This window comes from Somniosus microcephalus, chromosome 6, assembly GCF_052327205.1.
Source record: "Somniosus microcephalus isolate GS21.2 chromosome 6, FLI_Smic_1.0, whole genome shotgun sequence".
NCBI lineage: Eukaryota > Metazoa > Chordata > Chondrichthyes > Squaliformes > Somniosidae > Somniosus > Somniosus microcephalus.
Genome location: NC_140992.1, coordinates 20,114,493 through 20,141,665, shown reverse-complemented (window position 1 = coordinate 20,141,665; position 27,173 = coordinate 20,114,493). Strand labels below are relative to the sequence as shown.

At 43.5% G+C, this 27,173-nt stretch overlaps 1 protein-coding gene across 3 annotated transcripts in view; it reads left to right on the top strand.

The window, feature by feature from the left end:
- The window catches only part of tsc22d2 (TSC22 domain family 2), a 92,963-nt gene that overhangs the window by 31,171 nt on the left and 34,619 nt on the right, over positions 1–27,173 (top strand). The window contains exon 2 of one of the 3 annotated variants that reach the window (XM_085989818.1): positions 13,387–13,458. The exons of 1 other annotated variant lie outside the window; for it this stretch is intronic. In XM_085989818.1, coding sequence (XP_085845944.1) covers positions 13,387–13,458 — 72 coding nt within the window. Of the gene's footprint in view, positions 1–13,386; positions 13,467–27,173 lie in introns of all 3 variants that reach the window. One more of the 3 variants, XM_085989820.1, reaches the window with a different exon arrangement.

Here is a 27,173-nt window from a genome sequence, read left to right as displayed (position 1 = left end):
AGGAAAATGAATCTTAAACAGAGGCATGAGGGACAAGTTGGCCATGGTAGATTGGGAGACTGCACTAAAAGGCATGAAGGTGGACATACAATGGCTAACGTTCAAGGAAATAATGCATTATTTGCAACAAACATATATTCCTCTAAGACATAAAAACCCAAAAGGAAAAGTGATCCAACCATGGCTAACAAAAGAAATTAAAGCTAGTATTAAGTCAAAGGAGGAAGCTTATAAAGTTGCCAGAAAAAGTGGTCAGCCTGAGGATTGGGATCTTTTTAGAAATCAGCAAAGGGGGACCAAGGAATTGATAAAGAAGGGGAAAATGGAATATGAGCACAAACTAGCAAAATATAAAAACTGATTGTACAGGAAACTTTCGATTTACCGGCACCTAAATAACCGGAAATCTCGGTTAACTGGCAAAATTCAGGAGTAGGTTCAGGTAACTTTTATTACTGTTTTTTACTCCATTTGTTGCTGTGCAAGGGTGTGGCTGCAGCTGTTGCTAAGCTACAGAGACGCTTGCAACTTGTGCCCATTGTTCTGAAGCTGTTGCCAACAGGGTTTGTTGCTTTATACAGAGCTCTCAGCTCTGTATCTTTTACTATAGCGTTCGGTTATCTGGAATTTTTGATGAACCGGCACCACGTCGGTCCCGTCCGTGCCGGATAAAAGAAAGTTTCCTGTAAAAGCTTCTAGAGGTATGTGAAAAGGAAAAGACTGGCGAAGGTAAATGTAGGTCCTTTACAGTCAGAGAGGGGAGAATTTATCATGGGGGATGAGGAAATGACAGAAATTTAAATAAATACTTTTGTTTGTCTTCACGGAGGAAGACACAAAACCTCCCAGGAATACAAGAAAACCAAGGGTGTGACGAGAATGAGGAACTTAAAGAAATTATTATTAGTAAAAAAACAGTACTAGCAAAATTAATGGGACTAAAAGTCGATAAATTCCAAAGACCGGATGACCAGCATCCTCGGGTTTTGAAAGAGGTGGCCATTGGGATAGTGGACGCATTGATTGTCATCTTCCAAAATTCTATAGATTCTGGAACGGTTCCTGCAGATTGGAGGATCGCAAATGTAACCTCGCTATTTAAGAAAGGAGGGAGAGAGAAAACGGGGAACTACAGACCTGTTAGCCTCACATCAGTAGTTGGGAAAATGCTGGAATCTATTATAAAGGATGCAATAACTGGGCACTTAGAAACTAATAGTAAGATTGGGCAGAGTCAACATGGATTTATGAAAGGGAAGTCCTGTTTGACAAACCTATTGGAGTTCTTTGAGGATGTAACTAGTGGAGTAGACAAAGGGGAGTCGGTAAATGTGTATTTGGATTTTCAGAAGGCCTTCGATAAGGTCCCACACAAGAGGTTGGTGAACAAAATTAGGGCACATGGAATTGGGGGTAATATACTAGCATGGATTGAGAATTGTTTAACAGACAGAAAACAGAGAGTAGGGATAAACAGGCCTTTTCCAGGATGGCAGGCTGTGACTAGTGGGGTACTGCAAGGATCGGTGCTTGGGCCCCAGCTATTCACAATCTATATCAATGATTTGGATGAGGCGACTAAATGTAACATTTCCAAATTTACTGATGACACAAAGCTAGTTGGCAGTGTCAGTTGCGAAGAGGATGTGAAGAGGCTTCAAGGGGATCTCGACAGACTCAGTGAGTGGGTGAGAACATGGCAGATGGAATATAATGTGGATAAATGTGAAGTTATCCACTTTGGTAGAAAAAACAGAAAGGCAGAGTATTTCCTAAATGGTGAAAGATTGGGGAATGCAGATGCTCAAAGGGACCTGGGTGTCCTTTTATACAAGTCACTGAAAGTGAATGTGCAGGTGCAGCAAGCCATTAGGAAGGCAAATGGTATGCTGGCCTTCATTACAAGAGGATTTGAGTACAGGAGTAAAGAAGTCTTACTCCAATTATATAGGGCCTTGGTGAGACCACACCTGGAGTACTGTGCACAATTTTGGTCTCCTTACCTACTTGCCATAGAGGGAGTGCAACGAAGGTTCACAAGATTGATTCCTGGGATGGCAGGACTGTCGCATGAGAGATTGAGTAAACTAGGCCTGTATTCTCTTGAATTCAGAAGAATGAGAGGGGATCTCATTGAAGCATACAAAGTTATTACAGGGCTTGATAGGGTGGATGCTGGGAGAATGTTTCCCTTGGCTGGGGAGTCTAGAACCAGGAGCCTCAGGATAAAGGGTAGGCCATTCAGGACTGAGATGAGAAGAAACTTCTTCAGAGGGTGGTGAATCTTTGGAATTCTCTACCCCAGAGGGCTGTGGAGGCTCAGTCATTGGGTATATTCAAAACAGAAGTCGATAGATTTCTGACTAGTAAGGGCATCAAGGGATATGGCGATAGGGCCGGTGAATGGAGTTGAGGCAGATCATCAGCCATGATCTCATTGAATGGCGAAGCAGGGCCAAATGGCCTACTCCTCCTATTTCTTGTTATTTATATGGCGCCTTTCACAACCTCCAGATGTCCCAAAGTGCTTTACAGCCAATGAGGTACTTTTGAAGTATAGTCACTGTTGTAAGGTAGGAAATGTGGCAGCCAATTTATGCACAGCAAGGTCCTACAAACAGCAATGTGATGATTGACCAGATAATCTGTTTTGTGAAATAACAACAGAAAAGGCTGGAAAAACTCAACAGGCCAGGCAACATCCGTGGAGAGAGAAACCGAGTTAACGTTTCGGTCGAAACCCTTCATCAGAACTGATGAGAAGAAATTTCTTCAGAGTTCTGAGTTCTTCAGAGCACCTCTGAGTTCTGCCGGGTCTTCGACCCGAAACGTTGACTCTCTTTCTCTCTGCACGGATGTTGCCTGGCCTGCTGAGTTTTTCCAGCGTTTTCTGTTATTTCAGATTTCCAGCATCCGCAGTATTTTGCTATTGAATCTGTTTTGTGATATTGATTGAGAGATAAATATCGGCCAGCGGTTCAAGAAGGCGGCTCACCACCACCACCTTCTCGAGGACAATTGGGGATGAGCAATAAATGCTGGCCTTGCCAGTGACGCCCATATCCCACAAACATTTTTTAAAAAGGACACTGGGGAGAATTCCCGTGCCATGGGATCTTCTACGCCCACCTGAGAGCGCAGACGGGGCCTCGGTTTAACGTCTCATTCGAAAGACGCCACCTCTGATCGTGCACTGGCGTGTCAGCCTAGACTTTTGCGCTCCAGTCTCTGGAGTGGGACTAGAACCCACAACTTGAACGCACTTCGAGGCGAGAGATTTTGTGACATCAGCGCCGACCTGTGTGGCTGCTGTTTTACGAGCTCCTCCCCAACTGGTATTTTAATGTATTTAATATTGTATTTTAATATCGTACTGTTAGTTTTTAGTATTCTACAGTTTAGTATTTAGCATTCTAGTTTTAGTATTAGTTTAGTTTTTTTAAAAATATTCTACTGTTTAATCGACCTGTGGCTCATGAGGGTAGCCGCTGTTTTACGAGCTCGTCCACAACTTTCCACTTTGTTTAATAATAACAATAAAATAATAAATAATTTTGTAAGTACTGTTTCTTCGCTTATCCGTTACGACCGTCGATCACTTCTGGACATAAGATCGTCCGGAGATATAGGACCTACCCCCGATTTTTCTAACTGGGATTCTGCTACTACTACCATCTACCCTCCCACCTGCTTACCTGACTTCATTCCTGTGATCAGGAAGCGACGATGGCGCAAGCGGGGCAGACGAGCAGGTGCATTAGTGAAGCTGAGGCGACGTGAACACCACCCCCCCCTTCCGAGTATTCTCCTAGCGAATGTGCAGTCACTGGACAATAAGCTGGACGAACTCTGGGAGGCTCACCTTTCAGCGAGACATTAAGAACTGCAACGTCTTGATTTTCACTGAGACTTGGCTTGATCCATCGATACCGACTTCGGCCATTCAACCAGAGGGATTCAACATTCACTGGCTAGACCGAACAAAGGACTCGGGGAAGAATAGAGGGGGTGGATTATGCTTTATGATCAACAATTCTTGGTGTTCCGACGTGGAACTACTTACATCTTCTTGTTCACCCGATCTTGAACACCTGATGATCAAATGCCGACCCTTCTACCTCCCGAGAGAGTTCTCATCCGTGATCATTACAGCGGTGTATATTCCACCACAGGCCGACGCAAATAGGGCACTAAACGAGCTGTATGGGATCATTAGCAGGCTTGAAACTTCCCATCCAGAGGCTGCATTCATCGTGGCTGGCGATTTCAACAAAGCCAATCTGAAGAAAGTACTGCCTAAATACTATCAGCATATCACCTGCCCAACGCGAGCCAAGAGCACACTAGATGACGTTTACACTCCGTTCCGGGATGGATACAAGGCTCTCCCCCGCCCCCCCCTTCGGCAAATCAGATCACGACTCCATCCTGCTGCTACCGTTCTATAGGCAGAAACTGAAACAGGAAAAGCCTGTGATGAGATCTCTACAACGGTGGTCGGATCAATCAGACGCTATGTTACAAGACTGTTTTGATTCCACTGACTGGGATATGTTCCGGAATGCCTCGGACAATGACATCAACACATATACAGATTCAGTCATTAGTTTCATAAACAAGTGCATAGATGACGTCGTTCCGAGGATTGTTGTACCGAACATTTCCCAACCAGAAACCATGGGTAAATGGCGATATCCATGCTATGCTAAAAACACGGTCCATCGCATTCAACTCTGGGGACATAGGTCGCACTTTGATTTCTTGTACTCATCTAAGAAAAATCATCAAAAATGCAAAAAGACAATACACTGAAAGTGGAGTCACACTATCGTAGCTCAGATTCGCGAAGGATGTGGAGTGGTCTACAATCTATTACGGACTAAGGGAAACCCAGCTGTGTCATGCCCAGCAATGCCTCTCTCCCGGACGAGCTTAACACTTTACGCCCGGTTTGAGGCCAACAACAACTGGCCTGTTACAAGGGCGCCTGTGGCTCAGGACGACCGGGTCTTCTCAATCTCCGTGGCTGACGTGAGCAAGACCTTTGAGAGTGAACACCCACAAAGCACCCGGTCCAGATGGAATCCCTGGGTGTGTCCTTAGCGCATGCGCTGACCAGCTGGCAGCCGTGTTTACGGATATATTCAACCATTCACTGTACCAGTCTGTAGTCCCCACCTGCTTCAAGATGACCGGTTATTCCAGTCCCCAAAAAACCAAAGTAACCTGTTTAAACAACTACCGCCCCATAGCACTCACTTCTGTCATCATGAAGTGCTTTGAGAGGCTGGTCAAAACCCACATCAACTCCTTACTAACTGACACACTGGACCCACTCCAATTTGCTTACCGCCCAAAAAGATCTAGGGATGATGCCATCGCCACTGTACTGCACACTGCCTTATCACCCCTGGATAAGAGGAACACCTATGTGAGAATGTTGTTCATTGATTATAGTTCAGCATTCAATACCATATCCCCTCCAAGCTTGTCAACAAGCTCAGTGAGCTAGGACTTAACACCTCCCTATGCAACTGGCTCCTGGACTTCCTGACGGGCAGACCCCAGGTGGTGAAAATAGGCAGTAACACCTCCTCCACACTGATCCTGAACACGGGAGCTCCCCAGGGCTGTGTGCTCAGCCCCCTTCTGTACTCTGTTTACTCACGATTGCGTGGCCACGCACAACTCCAACTCCATCAAGTTTGCTGATGACACTACCGTTGTAGGCCTGATCACAGATGGCGACGAGACAGGCTACAGGGAGGAGGTAAGAGCTCTAGCAGAATGGTGCAAGTACAACAACCGCTCCCTCAACATCAGCAAAACAAAGGAGATGATCGTGGACTACAGGAAACGGTAGGGGGAGGGACACATCCCAATCTACATCGAGGTGGAGAGGGTCAGCAGCTTCAAATTCCTGGGTGTATTCCTTACGGAGGACTTAACGTGGTCACATCACATCGACGTCGTAACGAAGAAGGCATGCCAGCGCCTGTTCTTCCTCAGGAGACTGAAGAAATTTGGGATGGCCCCCCAGATTCTCACCAACTTCTACCGGTGCACCATCGAGAGTATCCTGTCCGGCTGCATCACTACCTGGTATGGCAACTGCACCGCCACAGACCGCAAGGCTCTACAGATGGTGGTGAAAGCTGCACAACATACTATAGGAATTAAACTTCCTGCTGTCCAGGGTATCTACCCCGAGAGGTGCCGGGGGAAGGCCCTGAGAATCATTAAAGACACGAGCCACCCCAGCCACAACCTCTTTGCCCTGCTCCCGTCCGGTAAGATACCGAAGCATACGGTCTCGTACCAGCAGGTTTCGAAACAGCTGCTACCCCTAGGCCATAAGACTCATGAACGTATAATTTATTATTATTTATTACTGTTTTATTTATTATTACTGTATTTCTATTATTTTTATCATTGTTATGCCATATTTATTCCAATGTTGGGAGGACTCGTAAAAATCAACATTTCATTGTGCAGTACACACGTCTGCTGCACGTATGACAAATAAAATTGAATTGAATTGAGTGTCACCAACTGATCCACAGCTGCGACTAGAGCAGTGCAGCAGATCTTGGTAGTCCTACAGTTTTTGCACTGGCTGGTAATGCAATTATCAGAGCAGTTTTCATCTCCTTTAAATTTTTGATTTGATGGGGCTGGTGAGGGAGAGAAGAATCTGTATTTGCTGCTTATAGGAGTACAAGGTGTTTTGTATGAGTTTTTTTTTCATGAATGAATCTACAAAAGATAAATGTCCCGTGTGGTAATTGTGCAAAAATGTGTTGGTCGATGTTGAGTAACCAGGAAAGTCCTGGTGACCTACTTTATAATTGCACAACTCAGTAGCCTGCTTATCAAAAAATCAAATCTGAATCTGACTTCCTTTGATAGCTAACTGTTAGAGAATGTTTCACCCTCCCTGTATACTATTAGCTGGAGGAGAATTTGGAGTCTGGTCAGTCAAATTTTCCATTCTCTACCTTTTTGATGAAAATGCTGAGTTTGTGTCTTTATCCAGTTCCCATTCCATTGAAGTGTACAGTGCAGAACCACTTTGAAGTTTAGCGCATTTGGTAATCTTCAGGTACTTTTAGCTGCCCCCTTGCTTTGGTAGGATTCTGGGAAAGCCACCTCCTGGTATTTGCATTACTAATCTGCCACCCATATTCAGGCTGCAGAATTGCCAATCCACTTTTTCAAGGTCTCACAATTCTGCCACGACCGTGCAGTCATTGGGACCTGGCTCCGGGACATTGTTCCCCTGGAATCCAGCCTTAACGAGCACCAGTATCAAAGCAGCTTGAATTGCCGCTTCATATTTGAAAGGACAGTTAGAATAATCTGGGCACAGTAAGGATAATCAAAGACACTTTTGCAAATTTCCAGGAAAGGCTGGTAGAATGCTAAAACTTGCTGATATCTGGGATGGCAGGAATGACGTATGAGGAGAGATTGGGTTGATTGGGCTTGTACTTGCTGGAGTTTAGAAGAATGAGGGGGGATCTCATTGAAACATATAAAATTCTAACAGGACTAGACAGACTAGATGCAGGAAGGATGTTCCCGATGGCGGGGGAGTCCAAAAGCAGGGGTCACAGTCTAAGGATAAGGGGTAAGCCATTTAGGACAGAGATGAGGAGGAATTTCTTCACCCAGAGAGTGGTGAACCTGTGGAATTCTCTGCCACAGAGGGCGGTGGAGGCCAGTTCATTAAATATATTCAAGAAAGAGTTGGATATATTTCTTAAGGCTAAAGGGATCAAGGGATATGGGGAGAAGGCAGGGACAGGGTACTGAATTTGGACGATCAGCCATGATCTCATTGAATGGCGGAGCAGGCTCGAGGGTCCGAATAGCCTACTCCTCCTATCTTCTATGTTTCTATGTTTTGCCATCTTATATAATCAAGTAATTTAACTTGGTCTTTATGAAACAATGGTCCTAATTATGAATAGCGGTTTCTTTTGAATAATCTGCTTCTAATCAACTTTTTTTCTACTAAAATATGAAATTATCCAATAATTTGAACTAGGCAATGTAAGTAGCACAAAGTGGAAGTGCTTAATTTTTTGAAATGAAGTGAATTGGGAGTAGATCATGAGCAGGGCTATGCCATAGAAACACAGTATACAATACCTAAACAATCAGTAAAAAATCTGGGAATTCATTATAACAAAAATGTAGTTCTACTTGACATGCAGCAGTGGCTTTAAATTGGATTTTTTGGGGGAGGGAAGGAGGAGGGTTAAGAGCTGTTTGGCAGTGTCTCCTACCCAAACCATGCTTGAGTTTGAAGTTACTGGAAGAAAAATTGCAGAATGAAATGGCCCACTTTCTCTTCCCAAAGATAACTGAACCAACAGAGATGTAAGTTATCCCATACTTTTCCATCTGCTGTCTGAGCCAAACCTCAGTTCCTGAATACGTAACCCGAGGTTTTTCCAGTTTTGGTCCCGAAGAGCCCTTCCTGGAAGGGAGCGGACGGATGTGATTTGAACGATTCTGTATCAATGTGTGCAGCATCTGGTTTTGAGTACGCAATCAACGTGTCTTTAAAGAAAAAAATGGGAAACACCCGTGGTTACTAAAAATTAAATGTGACTGAAAAAATGATTTGCTTGTTGGGTTATTGGTCGGAGCTGCTTTTCAGAAGCTCGATTGGCCTTTATCAATGCAGTTTTTCATTCCTGCTCATTTCATTCTCTTCACAGTTGCAGTTAAAGGGCTTTATACCGTGCTTGCTTTGTATTTTGTTTACTTTTCGCAAGTCTTTTCAATGCTTCAATATGTTTGTGAAGTTTCTCAACCTAACCTATAATGGATCAGTATCAGTGACTTTCAGGTGAAAAATGACTTATTTATTGAAGAGATGAAATCAGACGCCGTCTCTTTTTTCCTGCTGAGCGATATAATATTTACTTTTTGGAGATTAAAAAGCTGTACTTCTGCTAATGGATTACTAAAATCCACTGTTTTTATTGTGAAAAGACTTCAGTTCATAAAATCATCCCTGTATGTCACCTATCCCATGATCTTCAATGCCATTGTATGGTGGTGATGTTGCTATACTGATTAAAACTAAAGATTCCTAATTTTTAAAAACTTTGTAGGCCAAGATTTGATTGACCAAATCTACAGCGTACTGTAGTTGTCCCAATGACCCATCCACTGGTTTGACTTTCCCAAGTTCAAGCAGTGTTTGAATTGAGCTGCTGTTTCTTCTTGATGGGAGATCTCATGATTTAAGTGAGTGGCTCATCAGTACGATCGCATAAGGAACCTATTTGGATTATGTGAGCAATATTTTGAGGTTATTTTTCTTTAACTTTTTTTTGCAAAAAATATTCAGGGGTTTAAGTTGCAGCAGAATTGTATTCCACCACAATCTGTAACCTCATGGCCTGGCATATCCCTCGCTCTGCCATTACCATCAAGCCAGGGATCAATAAGGAGTGTAGAAGAGCATGCCAGGAGCAGCACCAGGCGTACCTAAAAATGAGGTGCCAACCTGGGGAAGCTGCAACACAGGACTACATTCATGCTAAAAAGCAGAAGCAGCATGCTATAGACAGGGTTAAGCGATCCCACAATCAACGGATCAGATCGAAGCTCTGCAGTCCTGCCACATCCAGTCGTGAATGGTGGTGGACCATTAAACAACTAATGGGAGGAGGAGGCTCCATGAATATCCCCATCCTCAATGATGGTGGAGCCCAGCACACGAGTGCAAAAGGCAAGGCTGAAGCGTTTGCAACCATCTTCAGCCAGAACTGCCGAGTGGATGATCCATATTGGCCTACTCCTGAGGTCCCCATCATCACAGAAGCCAGTCTTCAGCCATTCGATTCACTCCACATGATATCAAGAAACGGCTGAGCGCACTGGATACAGCAAAGGCTATTGGGCCCCGACAACATCCTGGCTGTCGTTCTGAAGACTTGTGCTCCAAAAGTAGCCTTGCCTCTAGCCAAGCTGTTCCAGTACAGCTATAACACTGGCATCTATCCGACAATGTGGAAAACTGCCCAGGTCTGTCCTGTCCACAAAAAGCAGGACAAATCCAATCTGGCCAATTACCGCCCATCAGTCTACTCACGTTCCATCACTTTGCTGATGATTGAATCATCAACAGTGCTATCAAGCAGCACTTACTCACCAGTAACCTGCTTACTGATGCCCAATTTGGATTCCGCCAAGACCACTCAGCTCCCGACCTCATTACAGCCTTGGTCCAAACATGGACAAAGGAGCTGAATTCCAGAGCTGAGGTGAGAGTGACTGCCCTCAACATCATGGCAGTATTTGACCGAGTGTGGCACCAAAGAGCCCTAGTAAAACTGAAGTCAGTGGGAATTGGGGGGGGGAAATCTCCACTGGCTGGAGTCATACCTAGCACAACGGAAGATGGTTGTGGTGGTTGAAGGTCAATCATCACAGCCCCAGGGCATTGCTACAGGAGTTCTTCATGGCAGTGCCCTAGGCCCAACCATCCTCAGCTGCTTCATCAATGACCTTCCCTCCAACATAAGGTCAGAAATGGGGATGTTCGCTGATGACTGCACAGTGTTCAGCGCCATTCACAACCCCACAGTTAATGAAGCAGTCCATGCCCGCATGCAACAAGACCTAGACTGCGTTCAGGCTTGGGCTGATCTGTGGCGCGAATGTTACCTGCCACTTAAGTGCCAGGCAATGACCACCTCCAACAAGCGAGAGTCTAATCACCGCCCCTTGACATTCAACGGCATTACCATCGCCGAATCCTCCATCATCCTTGGGGGGTCACCATTGACCAGAAACTGAACTGGACCAGCCACATAAATACTGTGGCAACAAGAGCAGGTCAGAGGCTAGGTATTCTGCAGCGAGTGACTCACCGCCTGACTCCCCAAATCCTTTCCACCATCTACAAGGCACAAGTAAGGAGTGTGATGGAATACCCTCTACTTGCCTGGATGAGTGCAGCTCCAACAACACTCGAAGCTTGACACCATCCAGGACAAAGCAGCCCGTTTGATTGGCACTCCTTCCACCACCTTAAACATTCACTCCCTCCACCACCGGCGTACCGTGGCTGCAGTGTGTACCATCTACAAGATACACTGCAGCAACTTGCCAAGGCTTCTTTGGTAGCACCTCCCAAACCCGCAACCTCTGCCACCTAGAAGGACAAGGGCTGCAGACACATGGAAGCACCACCACCTCCAAGTCGCACATCATCCTGACTTAGAAGTATATCACCGATCCTTCATCGTTGCTGGGTCAAAATCCTGGAACTCCCTCCCTAACAGCACTGTGGGAGCCCCTTCACCACATGGACTGCAGTGGTTTAAGAAGGCGGCTCACCACCACCTTCTTGAGGGCAATTAGGGATGGGCAATAAATGCTGGCCTTGCCAGCGATGCCCCCATCCCATAAACGAATATAAAAAATAAAAAAAAGTTTTGATTTTGAAACTTCAAAACTTTTTGAATGTTATGGAAAGCACCAAATATAGAATGAGAGCTACAAGTAGATAACTACAGGTCCCAGTCCTCGTCTTGCAACGTAACCATAGTCATTTGTGATGCCATTTACTATAGTGGTTTGAACCTGTTCAGATTTTAGTAACCTACTGAGATAACATCTAGGCTTTGAGGACCGGGCTTGTAGAACTCCCCAGGCCCACCACAATAAGTCTGTACTACAGAATAATAACCTGATGGATACAATAGTAAATTATTTTAGGTTGTGTAAGTGAGACTTTGGCAGGGCTTTATGGGTGGGAACAGTTGCTTCATAAGTGATTCATGCAATCCTTACAATGAATGTAAAAGGGATACTGGGCTATTACACATTCAGTAGGCAAGGCTGAAGATAATTGGATACAAACTATTTTCAAAAAGCAGAAGTGCTACAGTTTCATGTAGAACCAAAGTGACACGTCAATCGACTTCCCATTTTCAAGCACTTTTCTGATGCATCTTGCCACCATTTCCTTGCTGGTGGCCAAGTACCCTGCCCCAGTTGTCTGGCATGATCTACAGGGCAAGAGCCATTTGAAGATGCTTTGTTAATGTTGGGCTTCTAGCGGAAGCATTCGGACTTTACAAATTCATGAATGCTAAAACTTGCTGATACCTGGGATGGCAGGAATGACGTATGAGGAGAGATTGGGTCGATTGGGCTTGTACTTGCTGGAGTTTAGAAGAATGAGAGGGGATCTCATTGAAACTTATAAAATTCTAACAGGACTAGACAGACTAGATGCAGGAAGGATGTTCCTGATGGCGGGAGAGTCCAGAACCAGGGGTCACAGTCTAAGGAAAAGGGGTAAGCCATTTAGGACTGAGATGAGGAGGAATTTCTTCACCCAGAGAGTGATGAACCTGTGGAATTCTCTACCACAGAAGGCAGTAGAGGCCAATTCATTAAATATATTCAAGAAGGAGTTAGATATATTTCTTAAGGCTAAAGGGATATGGGGAGAAGACAGGAACAGGTTACTGAATTTGGATGATCAGCCATGATCTCATTGAATGGCGGAGCAGGCTCGAGGGGCCGAATGGCCTACTCCTGCTCCTATCTTTTATGTTTGTTTGGTGTGTTTCATTTTTACTGTATTCTGGCTAGCCATGCAGGGTGGGGAGAAAGGGATGTCCTTTGCTGCAGAGCCAATCTAGGCAGTCACATCAGTGATTACAGCTTTAGGGAAGCCCACAGCCAATATTGCCTTGAAATGAAGATGATTGTTGTGTGTACAGAGGAGGTTATTTCATTTACGCTAGTTCGCTCAAGTATGCTTCTAGTTTTTGTTTGGAAACCACCCCCTGAAAGCTAGTGAAGCATCTGATTGTAAGAAGTACCCTGCTTGTGTGTGCTGGGAACTGGGGAAGAAATGTCTGGCTAAGCCATGTTATGTTACACTAAAAGATGATGTTGAATCATGCCAACTAAAAAATCTTTAGATAGAGCTTGGCTCCAGCACCTGCTGAAAGGTTGCATCTTTCATTCTCTAGGATAGGCAGCAAGGTAGTAATTGGTTGTTTACACACTGATTTTCGAAGCTGTACTTTAGAAATTTGGTGCAGTGAATTAATCATACTCAAATGTGAAAGATTGCAATTATCGAAACTTGTGTATGGTATAATGTCCTGTTACTAAAATGACTTAACATTCGGGTAACAATCTGGATCTAGAATTTAATGGTGATTTTCCCCCCCCCTCAACCCCATCATTTGTACTGTCCGCTCCTAGTAACACTTTCTACTCTGTCAAATATGCTATTCAGTTTAATTCTGGATAAGATTTATCTGATCTATATTCTGCTTATTTTTATGTTTTATTTACTATTCTTTTGTTTCCATCTTTGATTCTTGAAACATACAGGGATCCATCTGCTGCTTTCTACCGAGCTTTCCCTGTAAACAAGTCTCGGGATGCAAAGAACCTCTACGATAGGTATGACTGTACGTGAAAATGCATACAGGCAGTAGTATGCATGTATTTGCTTTGCACTGTTCTGGTTTCTCGTCAACCACTTAGCTGCAAGAATAAGTGCAGTTTGAGCCACAAATGCAGTCATTTCGAATATCTGAAGGCCACTGGCGTACAACACCGGGCCCCTCAAAACACTAGCAGAAGGTACTCCTAACCCATGCCTCATGTAGTAAGCTGTTCAGACAAGGTTACCTCCCACTGGGATGGAATGCTCATCAAATGACCGATAGTTTGGGCAGGAGGAAAGAGGAGAAACACCTTGCTTTTTGTCCTGTAAGCTCGCCGCTCCTTGGAGATTCCAAATAAAATGAGGTTTTGTCATCGGGCCACTATATAACATCAGTATTAAGATAAATAATAATGGTGGATCACTCCAAGGGTACGAGGCACAGCTTTGGTTTCCATTTGGCCCCTTGTGTTGAGTTCTGTTTCCACGCCAAGAAGTTGAAAATGTGTGAGCATGCTAGATATTTCTTTTCCTATTCCCTATAGGGAAGGTTTTCTCCCTTAAGGGCCCATTTAAAAATTGGTACTTCCATGTGAAAAATCGTGAGCACAGACTCGTACCATAATTCTATGGTTCAGTGCATTGGTATACTGGCAGACTGCTGCAGTGTGCCGTATGTGTATAAGTCCCATACGTGTACTAGAATTTTAATATTACCGTTTGAACGTCCAAGGAAATAAGGTGAGCAAAGATGCACTCCAGACAGTTGATTCTTTTTTTATTGCCCAGACTAGAGAGAGAGTAGATATCTGCTGATTGTAGTAGACGTAGTTTTCTTACTCAAATCTACATGATGGAGCAATGCTAGGATACCTCGTGTTGCTGCTGATCTGTGTTGTAGCTTCTGTTAGCACTGGCTCCTGCAGTAGAAGAAATGCCAGCATTTTGGGAACTTTTTACTGTGCTCAACCCCAAAAGTTATGAATTTGTCCTCTTGTGTATTTTTTCTTCAAAAGTTTGGCGAGAAACATTCTTAATGAGTGTTATTTTCGCATGAGCTAATCAGATGTTTGAGATGGCCGTTTGGAAAAGTTGCATTACTAATTCTTCCATTGCAGCTTCCTTCTCTTGCTTTGTTCAGTACAGCCTCCAAGCTGCACCATAAGAAGTAACTTTGAGTGTGCCTCTGCAAATGTTGCTTTCTTCACTGCCTGGTAATGCTTGTGTGGGGCACAGAGTAGTGCATACACCTGAAATGCCACTAGACGTCTGCTACAACACTGCAGTGTCGTGTCTTGGCTTCTAAAGTCAGCACCGTCTGTTTAAATTTTTTTTAATTTTTTTATAAAGGTCGCTTTTTTTGAAAACAAATTGTTCAGGTTGAGATATTTGACAGTCTCTCTTTCAGCGGATTATGTCCACTCGTGTATTTATACACCTGTCAGTTTTTTCCTCCTGGGCGTTTAACTTTTGTGATTTGTAAATAGGTAGCTGAGCTCCATCCATGTTTCGTAAATGCAATTACAGTAAATTAAACTGCCCTGCTTCATTATTTTTTCCAAGATCTACTCCAGGATTGAGGAATTTTCATCAACCATCGCCTCTCTTTTTGTATAGAAACATGGAAGCCAGCAAAAGTGAACAATCAGATCGCAAGAGTAGGTGCTACAGTTAAGTGCGAGATCAAAGAATATTACCAAGTATCGTGGTGGTCAGAAACAAGAACTCAGCAAGTCTGAGTTTTACAAGTAGGTTAACCACTTGAAAGGGAGGTCAGGGGGAGAAACTTAACTACCCGATTTCAGAGAGGAGTTGTAGAGCATAACTGTAAGCTCACAAGTGTATGTTCAGTTTTCATTTATTCTCTTTACCCAACAAAACGGCAATTTCCATTTATATAGCATCTTTTAATGTAGAAAAGCGTACCCCTATTGAACAGGGGAAAATGTTTATTACGTATACTTTTAAAAGTTTCATTAACCTTTGCAACCATCTCAAACCAATTAATTCACTGCTATCAGTTTAAAAAGCCCTTTGCTGAGAGCCATTGTCTGCAAGCGTGGTCTGTCATTGCTGTTTTTGAACACCAATATTGTTTCATCAATAATTTTCAAATCACGAGGTTTATACTTCTGTGCCTATTTATATCTATCTTCCATTATACAGTAGACGAGCCTTTGGAAGTTGACCTTTCTAGGTCACTGAATGTTCTGTTGATTAATTGCTAACTATTTGCATTGTTACTGCTTAGTTAAATGGGGTGCAGTGCCTTGCACAGCTAATCTCCATTTACTGTAGTTATTTTATTGCAATTTCAGCAGTCCTCTTAATACAGGAAACTCTTTTAACCGGCACCTAAATATCCGGAAATCTCTTACCTGAACCTACTCCTGAATTTTGCCGGTTAAGTTTTACTATATATTAGTGGCCGTGTAACCGGGTTTCCTGGATCTGTGGCCGTGTAACCGGAGTTCCTGCCCCTGTGGCCGTGCAACAGGGACCCCTGGATCTGTGGCTGTGTAACCGGGACTCCTGCACAAGTGCCGTGTAACCGGGGCTCCTGCACCTGTGGCCGTGTACGGGGCTCTCGTACCTTGGTAAGTATACCTCTCTAATCCGGACTTTTTGATCAACCGGCACCGTGCCGGATAAAAAAAAAAGTTTCCTGTAGTACTGTATGTGGTAAGATACCAATGTAACCCAGTAGCAACGTTCCCTCTAAGCAGCGGCCTGGAGGTCCCGCGCAGGCTGCTCACAGTTTTTACAATGGAAATTACTGCACATGCGCAAAAAATTGAATGGGCCGCGCAGCCCGTTAAAGGGCCGTGCACCAAAAAACATTACACCGGGAACATTGCCCAGTAGACTACATTTTTCAAAATATTTTTTGCTGTGCACAAACAATCCTTGTGCCCTATTTTAGAAGGCCTGGGAGCCTAAACTCTAATTCCAAAATTCCATAGATTCTAGACCGGTTCCCGCGGGTTGGGAGGTGGCAAATGTAACCGCACTATTTAAGAAAGGAGGGAAAGAGAAAATGGGGAACTACAGACCAATTAGCCTGACATCGGTAGTAGGGAAAATGCTAGAGTCTATTATTAAGGGCGTGGTAACAGGGCACTTAGAAAATAATAATAGGATTGGGCAGAGTCAACACAGATTTATGAAAGGGAAATCGTGCTTGACGAATCGGTTAGTTTTTTGAGGTTGTAACTAGCAGAATGGATAAGGAGGAACCAGTGGATGTGGTGTATTTGGAGTTACAGAAGGCATTCGATAAGGTGCCACACGAGGTTATTAAACAAAATTAGGGCTCATGGGATTGGGGGTAATATACTAGCATGGATTAAGGATTGGTTAACAGACAGAAAACAGAGAGTAGGAATAAACGGGCCATTTTCAGGTTGGCAGGCTGTAACTGGGGTACCACAAGAATCAGTGATTTGGATGAGGGGCCAAATGTAATATATCCAAGTTTGCTGATGATACAAAGCTGGCTGGGAATGTAGGTTGTGAGGAGGATGCAAGGAGGCTTCAAGGGGATATAGACAGGCTGAGTGAATGGGCAAGAACATGGCAAATGGAATATAATGTGAAGAAATGTGAAGTTATCCACTTTGGTAGGAAAAATAGAAAAGCAGAGTATTTTTTAAATGATGAGAGATTGGGAAATATTGGTGTTCAGAGGGACCTGGGTGTCCTTGCACAATCACAAAGTTAACATGCAGGTACAGCAAGCAATTAGGAAATGGTATGTTGGCCTTTATTACAAGAGGATTTGAGTACAAGAGTAAAGACGTCTTACTGCAATTACATGGGGCCCTGGTGAGACACACCTGGAGTATTGTGTACAGTTTTGGTCTCCTTACCTAAGGAAGGATATACTTGCGATCGAGGGAGTGCAACAAAGGTTCACCAGACTGGTTTCTGGGATGGGGGGATTGACCAATGAGAGATTGAGTAGACTGGGCCTACATTCTCTCGAGTTTAGAAGAATTAGAGGTGATCTCATTGAAACATACAAAATTCTTACAGGACTTGACAGGGTAGATGGAGGGAGGATGTTTACCCTGGCTGGGGAGTCTAGAGCCAGGGGTCACAGTCTCAGAATAAGGGGCCATTTAGGACTGAGATGAGAAATTTCTTCACTGAGTGGTGAATCTTTGGAATTCTCTACCCCAGAGGGCTGTGGAGGCTCAGTCGTTGAGTATATTCAAGACAGAGATCAATAGATTTTTGGATATTAAGGGAATCAAGGGATATGGGGATAGTGCAGGAAAGTGGAGTCGAGGTAGAAGATCCGCCATGATCTTATTGAATGGTGGAGCAGGCTCGAAGGGCCAAATGGCCTATTCCTGCTCCTAGTTCTTCTGTTCTTTTTATGTACAGGAAACTTTGTTATATCCGGCACCGACGGGACCGAGCTGTTGCCGATCTATCAAAACTGCCGGACATACAAAGTTAATGTTGAAGCATACGGAGGTTTTCATCTCCGTATCTGACAACAAACACTGTTGCTTAGCAACAGCTTGTAAACAGTCGGCCCGTACCTTGGAAGCATCTCTGTAGCTTAGCAACAGCTTCAGAGAGACGTTCCAGAGCCCGACTGTTGAAAACAAAGCCACGAGAAGAAAAAAAAATTAACAAAACGGCTCCTGATTTCTGTCGGTAGATCGAGGTTTCCGGACATACAACCTCCAGATAAACCAAAGTTTCCTGTACTGGGGTTCAATCATTAAAGCTGAATTTAGTCACTTTCACTCTTGCTTTATCCCTTAATTTTGCTGGTCTCTGTTGTTGGAGAGAAAAGGGGAACCAAGAACTTACAAGAAGGGGGGAGCCTTAAATCCCTCAAATGATAAATTAGAGCCCAACAGCCTGTTCTTTTGACAAAGGACAGAATAGAAGAAATGTGGATGGAGCAGCATACGATGATTGTTGGGTGTCTAGTTTTCAGTAAATTGGATGACTTCCTCCCCTAAAAGCTGTGCTCACTTTGAAACAGGACAAATCAGGATCTCTGTCTTGGTGCACGTAACAATATTAAAGTTTTTTTTTAAAAATGCATTGTGACTAAAATATCAACTCCAAATATAGATGTAGTCCATTCTGGTAGCTCGCTTTTTATGTTTTGAGAAGGGAATAAGTGACATGACTATACCTGGGGAGGAAAGAAACTTGAATTACTTTTGACCTTTTATTTCCTTGTGCTGTGTGCAGCGAGTCACATGGGGCCTTTCACTATAACTTACTCGTATGACCTGTTTCCTCAACTGTACAATTATATTTGCAGTTCCTTCAGTGGCTACAGTATCCTGCTACATTTGTTAATGCTCTCCTACATTTTAAAAGTCAGGCTTTTAAATCAGTAATTTTCAGTAACGTGTCAATGTTTGTACCACTTTTTGAAATACTTTGAATGATTTTCCATGCTTCATAAGGATGTAATTGCACAGAATATACAGCACAGAAACAGGCCATTCGGCCCAGTCAGTTTATGCCCCATTCGAGCCGCCTCCCAGCCTTCCTCATCTAACTCTATCAGCATAACCCTCAATTTGCTTCTCCCTCATATGCTTATCTAGCTTCCCCTTAAATACATCTATACTATACACCTCCCCGTGGTAGTGAGTTTCACCACACTCTGGGTAAAGTTTTTTCTAAATTCCCTATTTGATTTTTTGGTGACTATCTTATTATAATGGCCCTATAAGTGGAAACTCTCTGTGCCCACTCTGTCAAAACCTTTCATAATTTTAAATGCCTCTATTAGGTCACCCCTCAGCCCCTTTTCAAGAGAAAAGAGATCCAGCCTGTTCATTCTTAAGCTGCAGTTCTGGTGTCATCCTTGCAAATCTTTTTTGCAGCCTCTCCAGTGTCTCTGTATCCTTTTTTATAATATGGCGACCAGAACTGCACACAGTACTCCCAGTGTGGTCTAACCAAGTTTCGATACAAGTAATCATTCATCAGTTTGTAGAATTTTTGTGGAACTTTAATCCCTATTTAGGGGGGAAGTGGGTGTGGTTAAATTAGCACTAGTCGTTAATTGTACATCATGAAGAACATTAAAAAAAAAATTTAGTACGCTCTTTTGCTGTGATTTAAAGTGACACTGTCTGAATGCATGGCACACAAATTTCCAAGCTTCAGTGTACTAAATGCCAAAACATTGACACTTCAACAGCAAGAAAAAAATGTTACAACCTACAAATTGGATTGGTGAAATTTTAAGTTAGCGCCTCCATAACTTTGCCTGTGCATATTGAAATTTAGATTAGCCTTTCTCTGTTCAGAACGGTGCCCCGTTACAAAGCATGCATCTTAACCTGGCAGAGCTCTCGCAATCTGGTAACTTGATCAGTTACTCAGATTGCATCCAATCAAATACTTGGATGCTTTCAATGTAAAAGATCTGCTGCCACTATAAATACTTGTAGTATGGTATCCCCTTAGCCACAGGGACGTGAGAAAATGCCATTCAGGCCACTGAACTTGTCCCTTTAGTCATTTGGTTCACCCAGCCTTGCATCTTGAACTCCACAAGCATCTTTGATTTCCCCTCCAATACCTGTTGGATCATTCCAAACATTTATCACCCTTTGAACCAAGACGTTTTTTCCTAAGATTTACTTTCCATTAATACAAGTTCCCTTGTTTTACTGGACTGACTTTCCTTAAAGTAATACCGTTCACTGTACCATCAGATCATTACGGGGAGAGGGCAGGGAAGTGGACGTGAGTCTAGATTCGGATCAGCCATGATCCTATTGAATGGCGGAGCAGACCCGAGGGGCCGTGTGGCCGACTCCTGCTCCTACTTATGTTATTTATATACCTCGACGTGCTCACTTCTTAATCCTGTTCTCTCTAAACTGTAGAGCTTCAGCGTCTCAAATCTTTCCTCGTAGCTCATGAATGAACTAAGCTCTAAATTTGACTTTTAAAGTAGGTTTCTGCTGACTTGCATAATTAAAAATCGGTGGTGGTCATTAAGTACTTGGGCAAACAGTGTAGTGCAGGAATTTGAAATCCCCCCCCCCCCCCCAAAAAAAAAACCCAATCCCATCAGTCGTTCAATGAGTAACAGTGAATGTAAAAGTAAGCATTGAAATAGGATGCTAGTTAAGGCACAGTGAGAACCTTACTGTGCCTCCTCTAGGTTTGTAAAGATGAGACTTGCAGGTGCTGAATAAGAAAATCTGCAAATATGATTTGCACAAGTCCAACAATATGACCCTTCACATTTCATACAACTTTACTGGATTCTAAATAGTTTATATCTGTGTCTGTCTTTCGCCGCCTCTTTCCTCCCCACTCAATTTTATATGGCTAAAGTAAAAATGGAAGTTATATAAAAAGGTCAGTGGTTCCCAAAGGGTTAATAACCCAAGCAGAAGAACTCTAAAATGTTTGTACAGTAATGATGAGCAACATTCCTACTACTTGTCTTGCAGAGGCACATTTCACTGCTTACTGTTGCATTCTCTATTACTCACTGACCACATTAGTGGGAGGGGGCGGGGGGGGAAAGAGAAGTTATCTTGAAAGAAGTTTCTGCAGTATTATGGAACTTATTAATTTGGCTAAACCATTTCCCCTAAGTATTTAATGGCCTTCCCAGTTTGAAACAGGCATTCCTGCAAGAACCTACTTTTAGTTTTTCATTCATAAGAATACTTTGTATAAATTTCGGAACTGCAATTCCTTTTATATTGAGGTAGAAAAGCTACGTCATTGCCTGTCGGATATCCTTTTCAGTTTAGAGTAGTGGGAAATAGGGATGTCATTTGAGAATTGGTAACCATGTACAAATGTAGACTGGTTCAGTGTTCCAAAAAGTTGGAGTCATTGCAGGCTATGTGACAATTTTCCCAAGTTACAGGAAACTTTGTGCTATCCGGCACCAACGGGACCGAGCTGTTGCCGTCCCATCAAAACTGCCGGACAAACCAGCGCTAATGTTGAAACATACGGCGATTTTGAGCTCCGTATCTGGCAACAAACCCTAACAGCTTCTAAACAGTCGGCCGTACCTTGCAAGCGTCTCTGTAGCTTAGCAACAGCTTCAGCGAGACCTTGCAGAGCTTGACTGTTAAGAAAAAAGCAACGAAAAAAAAAAAAAAAACCCTAACTAAACGGCTCCTGATTTTTGCCGGTGGCTCGAGCTTGCCGGACATTTAGCTTCCGGATAACACACAGTTTCCTGTATTTCAAAGTTGTTGTACCCTATGGTTACTCCGGAGTTCCTCACAGTATGAGCAGAGAAGCCTACTGTTAACAGAAGGAAAAATTTAGTGCTATGCATTTTCTTGGACTGACGATCTGCTTAAGTTCAGGCTCTGATTGGTCGGAACTCGGACAAGTAGTGAGAGTCAGCAACCACAAATTTGCATTTATATAGCAGCTTTAACGGAGTGAAATGCCACAAGGTGTTTCACAAGAGTGTAATTGCACAAAAATTGACACCGAACCAAAGGAGGAGACATTAGGACAGGTGACCAATAGCTTGGTCATAAGAACTAGGAGCAGGAGTAAGCCATATGGCCCCTTGAGCCTGCTCAACCATTCAATAAGATCAGGGCTGAACTTCTCCATCAACTCCACTCTCCTGCCTTATTCCCATACCACTAGATGCCCAAAAATCTATCTTTCAGTCTTGAATATGCTCATTGACTGAGCATCCACGGCCCACTGGGGTACAGAATTCCAAAGATGCACAACCCTCCCAAGTGAAGAAATTTCTCCTCATCTCGGTCCTAAATGGCCGACCTCTTATCCTGAGACTATGCCCCCTAGTTCTAGACTCTCCAGCCAGGGGAAACAACCTCTCAGCATCTACCCTGTCAATCCCCCTCAGGATCTTCGATGTTTCGATGCGATCACCTCTCATTCTTCTAAACTCCAGAGAATATAGGCTCATTCTACTTAATTTCTCCTCATAGGGCAGCCCTCTCCTGTCACCACAAACTCCGTTCCCTAGCTACCGACTCCATCCCTCTCCCCGGCAACTGCCTGAGGCTGAACCAGACTGTTCGTAACCTTGGTGCCATATTTGACCCCGAAATGAGCTTCCGACCACATATCCGCACCATCACTAAGACCATCTATTTCCACCTCCTGAACATCGCCCGACTCCGCCCCTGCCGCAGCTCATCTGCAGCTGAAACCCTTATCCATACCTTTGTTACCTCTAGACTTGACTATTCCAATGCAATCCTGGCTGGCCTCCCACGTTCTACCCTCCGTAAACTTGAGGTCATCCAAAATTCTGCTGCCCGTGTCTTAACTCGCATCAAGTCCCCATCACCCCTGAACTCGCTGACCTACATTAGCTCCCGGTTAAGCAACATTTCAATTTTAAAATTCTCTTCCTTGTTTTCAAATCGCTCCATGGCCTCTCCCCTCCCTATCGCTTTAATCTCCTCCAGCCCCACAACCCTCCGAGATATCTCTGCTCCTCTAATTCTGGCCTCTTGAGCAACCCCGATTTTAATTTTATTATTGGTGGCCGTTCCTTCAGCTTCCACATTCCTGAGCTCTGGAATTCCCTCCCTAAGCCTCTCCACGTCTCTACCTCTCTTTCTTCCTTTAAGACACTCCCTAAAACCGATCTCTTTTACCAAGCTTTGTCATCTTCCCTAACACATCTTCTCGTGAACCTTTGTTGCAGCCTCTCCAAGGCAAGTATATCCTTCCTAAGGTAAGGAGACCAAAACTGTACGCAGTACTCCAGGTGTGCTCTCACCAAAACTGTACACAGTACTCCAGGTGTGGTCTCACCAAAACTGTACGCAGTACTCCAGTCGTGGTCTCACCAAAACTGTACACAGACTCCAGGTGTGGTCTCACCAAAACTGTACGCAGTACTCCAGGTGTGGTCTCACCAAAACTGTACACAGTACTCCAGGTGTGGTCTCACCAAAACTGTACGCAGTACTCCAGGTGTGGTCTCACCAAAGCTGTATATAATTTCAGCAAACCTTCCTTACTCTTATACTCTAACCCCCTTGCAATAAAGGCTAACATACCATTTGCCTTCCTAATTGCTTGCTGTACCTGCATGTTAACTTCCTATGATTCGTGTACAAGGATTCCCGTGTTCCTCTGCATACCAACATTTACTAGTCTGTCGCCTTTTATATTTAAAAAAAAATTACGCTTTTCCATTCTTCTTACCAAAGTGGATAATTTCACCCTTCCCCACATTAGACTCTACCTGCCACATCTGCCACCTTCTTGCCCAATCACTTAACCGGTCTATACCCCTTTGTATCCTCTTTGCGTCCTCCTCACAGCTTACTTTCCCACCTAGCTTTGTATCGTCAGCAAATTTGGATACATTGCACTTGGTCCTTTCATCTAAGTTATTTATGTAGATTGTAAATAGCTGAGGCCTAAGCACTGATCTTGCGACACTCCACTTGCTATACCCTGCCATCCCAAAAATGACCCATTTATTCCTACTCTCTGTTTTCTGTCCGTTAACACATCCTCAGTCCATGCTAATATATTACCCCCAATCCCATGAGCCCTAATCTTGTGTAACAGCCTCTTGTGTGGCACCCTATCGAAGCCTTCTGAAAATCCAGATATACTACATCCACTTGTTTCCTCCCTATCTACCCTGCTAGTTACACCCTCAAAAAAACAAAAAAAACTCAAATAGATTTGTCAAACACGATTTCCCTTTCATAAAACCTTGTTGACTCTACCTAATCATATTGTGATTTTCAAGCACCCTGTTACCAAGTCCTTAATAAATTCTAGCATTTTCCCCTACTGCTGATGTCAGACTAACTGGCCTATAGTTCCCTGTTTTCTCTCTCCCCTCCTTTCTTGAACAGTGGGGTTACATTTGTTACCTTCCAATCCACAGGGACCGTTCTAGAATCTAGGGAATTGTGGAAGATGAAAACCAATGCATCCAGTATCTCTGCTGCCACCTCTTTTAAAACCCTAGGATGTAGACTATCAGGTCCAGGGGATTTGTCAGCGTTTAGTCCCATTAATTTCTCCAGTACTTTTCTTTACTGATATTATTTACTTTTAAGTTCCTCGCTCTCATTAGACCCTTGGTTCCCACAATTTCTGGTATGTTCTTTGTGTCTTCTACTGTGAAGACAGACAAAAAAATATTTATTTAACGTCTCTACCATTTCCTTATTTCCCATTATAATTTCTCCTGTCTCTGCCTCTAAGGGACCCACGTTTACTTTCACTAATCTCTTCCTCTTTACATACTTGTAAAAGTTCTTGCAATCTGTTTTTATGTTTCTTGCAAGTTTACTTTCATATTCTATTTTTTCCCTCTTGATCAATTTCTTGGTCATCATTTGCTGATTTTTTTTTTTTTTAAACCCTCCCAATCCTTAGGCTTACTATTTTTGGCAACATTGTAAGCCTCTCAATCTAATACTATCCTTAACTTCTCTAGTTTGCCATGGCTGTACCACTTTTCCAGTGGACTTTTTAATTCCTCAAGGGAATGTATATTTGTTGAGATTTATGAATTATTTCTTTAAATCTACCATCATATCTTTTAATCTAATTTCCCAATCTGCCTTAGCCAACTTGCCCTCATACCTCCGTAATTGGGCTTTGTTTAAATTTAAGACCCTGGTTTTGGTTTTAACCACATCAGTCAAACTTAATATAAAATTCTATCATTATGATCACTCTTTCCCAGAGGATCCTTTATTATAAGATTGCTAATTAACCCCCTCTCATTACACAATGCTCGATCTAAAATAGCCTGTTCCCTAGTTGGTTCCTCAATATATTCTAGAAAACTCTTGAATGCATTCCATGAACTCGTCCTCCAAGCTACTTTTGCCAATTTGATTGCCAGTCTATATGAAGATTAAAGTCCCCCAGGCTTATTGCATTACGCCTAGTTACATGCTCCTCTAATTTCCTGATTTATACTGTGTCCATCACTATGCTTACTGATGGGCTTATAAATTACCCCCACCAGTGTTTTCTGCACTTTATTTCTTAGCTTCACCCATACTGATTACTACATCCTGATTTTATGGGTTAAGATCCTTTCTACCTACTGTCTTTATCTCATCCTTTATTATCGGGGCTACCCCACCTCCTTTTCTATTTCACCTTTTATAAAAGTCACATACCCTGGAATATTTAGTTCCCAGCCTTGCTCACACTGTAACCATGTCTCGGTAATGGCTACTAGATCAAATTCATTTATCTCTATTTGTGCCATTAATTCATCTATCTTGTTACGAATGCTTTGTGCATTCCGATATAGCGCCTTTATTTTTAGCTTTTTACTATTTTTCCCTGATGTGGCCTTAGTTTTGAATACCTTATTACTGTTATTAAACTCTGCTTTCCTGACGCAATCTGCTTGATTTTAGCCAAATCGCTACTCTGCTGTACAGACTTGACTTTTCTCTTCAGACTTGCAAATTTACCCTTACCTTGAACCCTCCCTTCATCCCCCATATTAGTTTAAAGCCCCATCTACCGCCCGAGTTGTTTGATTTGCAATAGGTCAATGAGGTAGGTATTAAGGAACGTCTTGTGGCGATGACAGAGGTGGCGGGGTTAATGGAGGAAATTCCAGAGCTTGGGGCCTAAGCAGTTGAATGCATGACCGCCAATGGTGGGGCGAAGGAAGTTGGTTATGGACAAGCAGCCAGAGTTGAAGGAATGCAGAGTCCAACTCTGCAGCTGCATAGCTATGTAGCAGTAGTATCTCTGCTGCAGAGACAGATGGTGCGAGAAACTTTCAGCCTATATGCAGTAACAGTTTCATTGTGGGCACTTGAGCTTTCTTAATTTCACTTCCACCTTGCCTTTTGATTGTCACATTGCATGTGTGTTAAGAGGCAGAGCTGTGCAGCAAACCTGCTTTGTGTGGGGTGGGTGTTAGGTTGTGGGTGTTCTTAAACTTACTGGCCCGTAATTTCCGATAGGCATCCTGCGTGCGGGTGCCTCCCATCTGGGGGAAAAAATCTATGCCCTTACCTGAGGGCTCCTGAGGTCCGGACTCTTCCGCTCCTGGTGCGCGCGTGCAGAGGCCCAGGTATCCCAGGGGCGCAGGCGGTTCGCAAGCATCCCTGGGATCACGTGGACCACGGGGAGCCAATGGGAGAAGGGAAATCTCCCTTCATACTTTTGACAGGTAGACCTGTCAAATATATGAATGGGGATCAGTGAAAAAAGACACAACAACATTAAATACATTTTTTTTAAAACCATCATGTTTTTCAAATGAGTTAAAATTACATTAAATTCTACCAGGCGTAAGATTTCTAAGGGTTTTCTGCGGGCGTAGGTTCTGCAGAAAGCGGAACTCTTTCTCTCTCTCCCCCCCCCCCCCCCCCCCCCCCCCCCCCCCCCGGCAGAGGCCCTTCTCCAGGGCAGGAGTGCGATCTGTCAAGAGGATCCTTGACCGATTGGAAGTGCCGGTTTTCAGCGTATGCGCTTCGCGTGCCTGAAACCGGCACTTGCGAGGCCCCTACGGGTGTGTACACAGCGCGTACACACCCATAGGCATCGGAAAATATGGGCCATTCTCTAACTACAGTGAGTTCCAATTTTTGGAAATGTTGCCTCACTTAATAGAAGCAGTAGATTGAAACCTTAAAAATAGTGTTGGAAACTGCAATAGTTTGAGTAATTTAACTTGTTAACGGGCAGTGAGCTCTGCGAATTGCATACTTATTACCAAATAAAAATGGGCAACACTAAACCTCAATAG